The sequence below is a fragment of the Anneissia japonica genome, unplaced genomic scaffold (assembly GCF_011630105.1).
Source record: "Anneissia japonica isolate Jap-2015-1 unplaced genomic scaffold, ASM1163010v1 scaffold737_len1565949_cov176, whole genome shotgun sequence".
Classification (NCBI taxonomy): Eukaryota; Metazoa; Echinodermata; class Crinoidea; order Comatulida; family Comatulidae; genus Anneissia; species Anneissia japonica.
Window position 1 is genome coordinate 1,162,447 of NW_022741618.1, and position 9,372 is coordinate 1,171,818.

Consider the following 9,372-nt stretch of genomic DNA (forward strand, 5'->3'; position numbering starts at 1 on the left):
ATTGTCTTGTCATACCACAATGATATTTTAATGGTATGTAGGTTACTGTTGATTACTTAGGCCAAATTTTCGACTTGTGCGCAGTCAACCTTGCCCAAGACGACTGGGTAAATAATAATTGGAAATTGAAGCTTGTAAAACTCGCCCCGCGCAAAAAGGCTCGAACGAACCCAAACGAAAAGAAGCAACTCACCATTTAAACACAATGTGGGGGAGACTTTAAACCGTTTGGCGGTAATGCTATACTTATATATAAATATTGAACGTCAATACGTTAAAAGTGAAAGGAATCTGCGAGTGTTAATAAAAAAGTTTCCCCAACCGGGATTCTCCTAATTTGAAATAAATCATATTTGCTTTATAAGCGCAGTCTATATAAGCATGGGGAAATTATGCTCTAAGGTAAACGTAGTTCTGTATTTATTACTGAACATAGGGGAATGGCCTGTTAGAAGCCTTAGAATTACGTGGTAGGCTGGCCATTTTCTTCCACGCCGTCTTTTTAACCTTCCCAGTATATGATTTCAACGAGGTAGGAAAAAGGTGCTAAAATAAACCCCACCACTATGGGCGTCAATCGGTGGGAGACAGAGGTACACGTCCCCCCACTTTTAAAAGTAGGGGGACATCATACCGATTGTTCTCCTCCCCCACTTTTCACCAATCTTTAATAGTTGTAGAGAGGAGCTCAGTCGGCTAATCTGGTGGTAGCTGTTTGTGCGCTGAACCGTGGAGATCTCTAGGTCCCCGATTCAATTCCCATCGCTGCATCTCTTTGTGTTTCAGCTGGAGGGCTGAAATACAAGTTACAATAGCGCACCGTCTTTCGGATGAGACGTTTTAGCCGTTGGTCCCGTTGGCATTATGGCCCATGTGCATGTTAAAGAAAGCAGTACACTCTTCGGAAAAGAGTAGGGGATTGTCTCCCGGTGTACTGCCCAATCATCACCAGAAGGAACCCACCGGAATAAGTCTTCTCCTAGACTTTCGTGAGCTATCCTTGGCGTTTACACCGAATAAATCCAATCCAATCCAATAGTTCAAAACAAACTTTTCAAAGCGAGTGGAAAAACCAACACGAATGACTGTCATGATAACTTGTCTCCTTACTTGTGCTCTCTTCCAAGTGCGGTGCTTGTCCGGACCAAAACCGAGTAAAAATGCAATATTGCTTGTCCATTTCATAACCATCTCAATAACTACTCCATTTTTTTATGGGTGTAACTGTTAGTAAAATCTAAATTTATTGTGAACACATTGTACGCGTTGTTAAAATTGGAACTGTGTAAACCTGCTATTAGGACAACTTTTTTACGAACTCAAAAGTGCACAATTTCTACTAGGCCCCCTATATACGATTTATTGCTTTGTATTATTAAGACCCGTATATACACCAGTGTTTAATATTGCCTACATACATAGGTTCCTGTTTTTCCTAATTTCAAAAAAATTTATATAATATATATAGGCCTAATATAACCGTTATTAAACAATACTTATACAGCATTTGACACTGATAAGTCAAACTATTTCGACTTATTGAAGTTAGCCAAGTGATACTACAAGTGTACGAACTCCGATGTTACGTTGACGCAATCTCGCCATGGACGTCATTATTATGATAAACTAAGTAAATTACATTTATGTTTATGAAATAAAAATGCTAACTAATGTTTTTGTATTGTGCTTCCTATCTCCCCAGTTTGACCGTAAATTTGACGGTAGTATTTCCACTCACAATAGTGTAGTAGCAATACACTTGCACAAAAGTGAAATTCAAAAAGAGGAGAAAAGGAAAAACTTCTTCATTGATCTAAAAATTACTGTACATACCAAAGGCGGATCCACACCCCTCTACCTGTCAGTCCCGCCGAAAAATAAAAAAAATTAAAAAAAGGAGAAAAATTGAGAAGAGTTAAAAAGGCCAAAAGACAGAGACCTAAGACGGTGATTGTTAGCCATTGTTACAGAATGTACAGCTGCCATTCTCAGTGTGAACGCCTATGCACTCTCATGCGGTGGTGTGCAGGGCCATCGACCCTTAGGTCCCTTCCGTGCACCACCCATAGTGTCCTCGCTCTAAAGCACATCGATCCAAAAGGGCTTCGTTGATACATAACAACATCGACTGTAGGACATATATATATCATATTAATGCAGTGGGGCGGGGTGCCCAGCCGGCCAGGATCCCCTACATTTTGTGAAAATTTAAACAAAAAATGGAGATAGAATATTAAAATTTCTGAAAGAGTACAATTTCCGGGCATCTAGAGGTGTCATAATCATAATTTGCTTTGCGACTCCAAGTATAGAGTATAATATAGATCCTTGATTAGACCTTTGCGACGCCCGTGAGGGAAGGGGTATCTAAGAAAGGGGAGCATAGCTTCCGTAGGGAAGAAATTAATAATTTTGTAGAGGAACATTGAGAGTTCCATTTTCAAGCGTCTAGATCTAAGAAAGGGGAGCATAGCTTCCGTCGGGAAGAAATAAATAATTTTGTAGAGGAACATTGAGAGTTCCATTTCCAAGCGTCTAGAGGGGCTGTTCTTAAAATTTTCTTTCCTCAGCACCAACCATCGTGGGTTTGAGGTGGGTGTGGACTACTACATATTGGGCCCCTGTCAGAAATTTTTCTGGATCCGCCCCTGCATGCATATTAGATTTAATTAGAAATTTTTAAGTTTATCTTATTTGTCTTTTTTTGTGATTGTTCGAATACGTCACAAGTTAATCAGTAGATAATAAATTATTATTGTCAGTTTGCAGGAAATACCACCTTCCTTATTTTTTATCAAAATTGTAAATGAGAAAAAAGATAATTATGTTTAAATTCAAATCTTAGAGTGCAATTCCTGGCCAACTAGAGTGCCATAATCATAAATTGGTCTACATTCAACGGCGGCGGAACGTTCTTGTGGGGGCCAGGGGGCCGACAAGGGTCCCCGGTGGGGGGAAGAGGGCGAAGCCCCATGGAAGCTACGGATATTTTACGAAGTTTGGTGAATTTTATCAGTTTTTTTTTTATAGGCATCAAGCTATTGTAATATGACATTCCAGTGGCGGATCCAGGAATTCAAAATAGAGGGGGCCCAGGAGGCACTTTTACAAATGGATGATCTATACCACCTCAGTTCCACCATGGTTGGGGCTGAGGTAAGAAAATTTGTGATTATGGCACTTCTAGATGGCCAGAAATTGCACTTCCAGACTTAAAATTTGAATATTATTTTCTATATAACTCCATTAAAAAAAAAGTTAAACAATTTAGGGGTGAGGGCGGCCGGCCTGCTGGGCGCATCTTGAATCTACCACTGGGTACTTTGCAGATGGATACCACCTCAGCCCCACCATTGTTAGTTGGAACAAGAACTAAAATATAGCCAAATTCTGTCATAGAGTTGATTCAATAACAATGCCAAATTTCATTTTGTTATGGTTATGTTGAAGCCATTTACACAATTTCTACTACAAAATATCTAAATTTTACTGTTTTGCCTTTTTTCTTGGAATTTCAAGTTGAAATTGAGAAAACTATCAACAATTTCTCTTACTAAGTGTAATTTTGTTTTATTAATGCCAAAATTTCGAAAAGGGGCGCGCCCGTTTTAGGCTACTGTGCGTTGGGGTGGGACACATAAATAAGTAGTGGCTTATTTTAGACACAGTTATGTCTAAAATGCGAAATTGAATAGTGTAGGCCTATGTTTAATCGGTTCTAGACAATATTTCGTCCATTGAGTCAAAGAGTATATAAATCTATTAGCAAGAGGTCCGACTGTTCTTATTTTTTATGCAGGCAATGGAACGTTAAAAAGTACTTCCACGAAGTGGTGTGTCCTTCAAAAGAACGTAAGAGGCTGCACGAACGCGTGCTGCCTTTCGAAACTCAAACATACGTTCTATGGACGTGCAGCACGCGTTCGATACGAACACCTTTTACTTTTACGTGCTTCTGAACACGCCCCTTCGTGGCATTACTTTTTGAGATAGGATTGCGTTCCAGCGAAACCCCGACAGTCAGACCTTGTAGTTCTATACTCATTGTTTGAGTTTTTGTTTAATAGTAGTTACTTAACAATATTTAAATTAATTACATTTGTGGCAGTATCAGGTTGCGATCAAATTACATTTTCCCTTAAGGGGCCCGTTTAGACCCTTTTCCCCTACCCATATTTTGATATTGTATATAGATATACCTATAGTATATTTGTCTCTTATACACTAAAGCAACTTTGCCTGTTTCGCAGCTTCGTTTTGGAGATACTGGTGAAACAGGAGAGAAGGGTGTCTACACGCTTGGACCATTGCAATGTGCCTAGGATTTGATTGTTAGCTCTCTGACTATGAAAAAGTCAGTGACTTACATTTGTCCCAGTTGCTATGGCGACGACAGTATATTATTATCAAACAAGTTTTCCCGATGTCCTTAAGACAGTTTACTAGTTTGTATTAAGAATCCAAATCTTCATATATAACATATGAAATAACTAATAATAATAATAATAATAATAATAATAATAATAATAATAATAATAATAATAATAATAATAATAATAATAATTCAACACGATGAGCTCAAATTAAACCAAGGCTATTCTTTTCTGGGGATAGAACATAAAATACAGACATGAACACGTTAAAAAGTTTAAAAGTTATAAGCACAATCATTATTTAGAATAAGATACGAAATTTACCTAACTATCAACATTAAAATTTAACAATATAAACTTACATCTTTATATAAATTTATTAAATTTGTTTACGGTTAGTTAGTTAATTTTCATTGCTCGTCAAATGATGCACTAAAATCTTAAATATTGTTTTAAAGGTTTTTGAAGCACCACGTAAATAGTTCTCAAAAGAGTATCTTGACGTTTTGCTTGAAGAAGTGTACTGCGTACACGAATGCTTGTGATGATAATAAAGATCTCATCTAGTCTCAAAGTGCTGCTTTACTGTTTATGGTAATAGCCTAGTACAGCTCACTATATTGTATTTGCCGAGACTGTATACATTGTACTCTGGTTACGTTCCGGAATGATTGATCCTAATATCTCGTGGTGAAAGTGTGAATTTTTGTACAGTAGTGGTAATTATTACCTCCCCGCCAAGGAGGTATGTAATCGCCCCTGTCTGTTTCAACATTAGGCCTACGCAAAAACTAAGGAATGGATCATCAACAACTTTAGTTGTGGAATGGTACATATTAATCTAATAAGAATGAAATGGTTACATTTTGGGAAGAAATATCAAAGGAAAATGTCACCGAAATTCGACTTTTCCCTTGAACTTACCCTTGAGCATAAAAAAAAATGGAATCGCCCATAGACGGCCTGTGTATTGTTCAGTATCCAGACACAGGGCGGAGGTATTCACCCAATGTAGTCACTGCTTTAGTTATTAATAAACTCTTGTTCCGCTTTATAATACGTACATTGAAGATAATGAACTAAGTGAGCATTTATAAGTAAAATTTGCCTTGGTCAGACTTGATACAATATTATGGCCTACAGTAATTTATAAAAATGAAGTTAAGGTGTTTATGCACATGGGGAGGTTTTAAAGCAGCGTTTCAACAACGCATAGTATAAAGTACTGATTTGTTGCAACTTTACACTACAGTATAGTACAGTTTGCTCCATCTGACATCTTCCAAGTTCCATGTCTTGGAGTAAGTTTTTTCAGCAGCAACATCTTTTGAAGAAAACTGACTGGGTTAAAGATTTGACACGAATAGCGTCGACATACCCCATATTATTTAATCTCTGAGAAATCGGTAGTTGAATAGTTTTTTGTTGAGACCAAAAAAACAAAACACATTCGATGTACTCGCATTTAAATTTCGTGATGGTATATCAAAATACTCTTATTCTCCGGATTAACGCCGTGGCCCATGTTCGAGAGTGGTATTTATTCAAGAGCGGCATTTATTGTATCATTTATTGTACAGTAACTGTTGAGATAAATAAAAACTGAGATTGCAAGTGATTTGGGTGGGAATCGAACCCACGACCTACAGATAGGCCTAACTACAGTTATGTCATAATCACTAGACCTCCGAGCTCGCGTTGTGTTGAACCCGATCCCCAAGTATCAGCGAGTACACTGCAACAGTGGTGGCGCCAGGAAGGAACTGGGGGCTATAGGCCCCCTTTGGGGAAGCATAGTCCCCCACCCCTTCGGGGAAGACGAGTAGATTTTGTCGGGGAATAAACAAATAAAAAAAATTATTTACTTTCATTAAACTATTTGTGTTAACTTTTCATCACAATAATAATAATAATAATAATAATAATAATAATAGTTCAATGAGACTAATTAAAAATAATTTGCGTTCTGCTATGAAAAAATGCTCGTTTGGATAGCCTCATGATGCTTGGAATACATCGTGAAGGGATCAGGCAACCTCGACCGTGACAGCGTGGTTGATAGATTTCACGCAAAATTTCCAAAATGTAGAATTTTACTTTCAAGAATGAGGATTTGAAGATAAATTAGATGATTACATTGCATACTCTTTGTTTCTTGTTTTATTCAAAATATTTTGGTTTTGGAAGCTGATTTCGACATTAGAAAACAGCCTACATGAAGTCATATTGTAGTAGCTCGATGCCTATCAAATAAGTAATAAAAATTAGTTATAATTCGTCAAGTATCCGTGGCTTCCAGGGGGCTTCCACCGGGGCCCTGGACGGCCTCCTGGCCCCTAGCCAAGTGAAACTCGATTCGCTCCACTAGCTCCCCCTACCCCTACCCGTCGAGGCCTTTAGCCCTCCGTCGGACAAGCCCTGGCGCCATCACTATACTGCAATGGTATTTTTGTTGTTAAGGAAACTTAATAGGAATGATGTTTACTGTATTCAAATTATAATAGCAAAATGTTTTAGAATGTAATGCAAATTCAAAATTGGCAGAGGAGGCCCGAAACTGTGAGAAGAGGAGCATGCGCAATTTGGAAGCGGCACATAATAGAATAATATGTAATCACTGGAGAAGTTTTTCGTACAAATTCGTACCTTAGAACGGAAGAGCTGGCAAATAAAAAAAAAATGCAATACATATTGATGGCGCAGCGGGAACGGTTTGATTTCCCAACCTCGAGGTAGGGGTTCCAATACCTCGCTATGCATTTCGCTTGTGTCCCTGAGCAAGACACTTTACCTACATTTCTTCTCTCCACTCAGGAGTATAAATGGGTATCTGTTGGGGTTGCTTGCTCCTGAGCTGATTATCAGCAGCAACACTTAGGCCTAAAACATGTGGACTCAATGACAAGAGAAAAGAACTGTTATAACCTCTAGGAAGAGGCGCATTATAAATGCCTATAACCAGTACAAGTTATAGCGTTTCGCGAATATTAAGAACGATTTTAGTGAAATAATATAGGTTTAAAAAGAGGACGTTTAGGATTTTTTGTAGGGGGGTGGGGAAGTGACGATGCGCACTTTGCATTCCTCTCCCGCCCCCACCCCGCCTACCGTAGCTTCGCTGTAAATTTCGCTTTGCCGCCAGGCTCGTCAAGCGAAGTTCACAAAGAAGCTTGAAACTCCGACCTCCAGATTGAGAGCGTGAAATGCAACTGCTGAGCGCAACCTCCATACAGTGCTAAATTATGAAAGCCAGTAATCAGAACTATAGGTTTCTAAATTTAGATATTATGTATAATCAGAGGTTGAACTAGTGGACATACATCAGTACCAGAATTTTCCCGCAAAGCATCGCGAAAATATTGAAGAAAATGGAAACGCACCGTTGAATTATTCATGATGCCTGATGCAAATTATTGGATTACAACAGTCTGATTGGCTTAAGATACGTATTCGGGAGGTCTGAACACATTTGAAAGTCTTGGTCTGCAAGAAAAAAAAAAAAAACACACAAAAATCAAACCCCCACCCCCCCAAAAAAAAAAAAACCCAAAAAGAAAGAGAAAAAAAAACCCGATGAGGAGTGTGAATACGTCTTATCTATGTCGTCAGGTTTGACAGGTTTAACAGTACTATATAATTTCGCCTCGTAAAAGGCTCGTAAAAACTTTCGATCAGGATACGGATGTTGAAATTCTTTAATCCAGGTATGTTAACATTCCTGATGATGACATAAATTAATGTCGAAATATTGAATCCCGACACGATGGCGTTCATTTCGATACTTAGAATATGTATTATACTATCTTATCTGAGATTAATCAGTGGACCTTTCAGAACAATTACGTCATTAAGAGCCATGTTTCTAAATTTATATATAATGTAATCAGAGGTTGAATTAGTGGACATACATCAGTGCAAGAATTTTCACGCAAAGCATCACGAAAATTATTGAAGGAAATTGAAACGCCCTGTTGAATTATTCATGATGACTGATGCAAATTATTGGATTACTACAGTCTGATTGGCTAAAGAAACGTACTCAGGAGGTCTGGACACATTTGAAAGTCTTGGTCTGCAAGAAAAAGAAAAAGAAAAAAAAAACAAAAACAAAAAAACAAAAAAAAAAACAAGACCGGATGAGGAGTGTGAATACGTCTTATCTAAGATCGTCAGGTTTGACAGGTTTAACAGTACTGTATAATTTCGTCTCGTAAAAGGCTGGTAAAAACTTTTGATCAGGATACGGATGTTGAAATTCTTTAATCCAGGTACCTATTAACACTCTGTAGCACGATAGTGCTTCCGAATGCGCACCTGGATGCACCGGTGTAGGGTCTTGGGTGGTGTGGTGCATAAAACGGACATGCCAACACCACTGCGGCGCATTCAGAAAGAGTTAGAGCACCTAACGTACATCGGCCTGAAAGACAATAGGTAAGTTATCACCGATCAATATGTTGTCAAATCAAAATTTGGCAAATCAATTATGGTTTAATAGGAAATTTTATTTCTATGTTGTAGTAGACTACTATACTAGAAATAGTAGTATTGATGTCAATACAGTAATGTTCTTATTGTAGGCAACGTTGGGCGTAATAAAAATATAACTTTTTTTTTCTTAAATTTATATTTTTTTCGTGGCGGCGGGTGGGCTAATTGACCAAATATAAAACTTTATATTTATTCAAAATTACCATATATTGGCAGGCGGCAGGTTCGCTAAACAAGATTTATAAAACGTCTCGTCCTATTGTTTTTATTGCCTTTTGTTTACCAGTGTACGTAAATTTATCATTCTACCTTTTATTATTATTTTTTTAATTTTTTTGTCATTTCATGTTTCCCAGCCACGACATTCCAGTGTAACAACTATCACAATAATTCTCTAAGAATGGTTGGTGCTTGTAAGCATATCCAGACGATGTTCAGCGTCCTTGTTTGTGTTGGAATTATTCTGTGTTTGTCGTTTGTTTCAACGTCTCGGCAAATCGATGACAAG

At 37.9% G+C, this 9,372-nt stretch overlaps 1 protein-coding gene across 1 annotated transcript in view; it reads left to right on the forward strand.

The window, feature by feature from the left end:
- Positions 1-4,322, forward strand: part of LOC117118837 (contactin-associated protein-like 2) — an 18,129-nt gene extending 13,807 nt beyond the window's left edge. Inside the window, exon 12 of the mRNA XM_033263552.1 lies at positions 4,231-4,322. Coding sequence (XP_033119443.1) covers positions 4,231-4,322 — 92 coding nt within the window. The remainder of the gene's footprint in view (positions 1-4,230) is intronic.
- Positions 4,323-9,372: the final 5,050 nt, after the last annotated feature.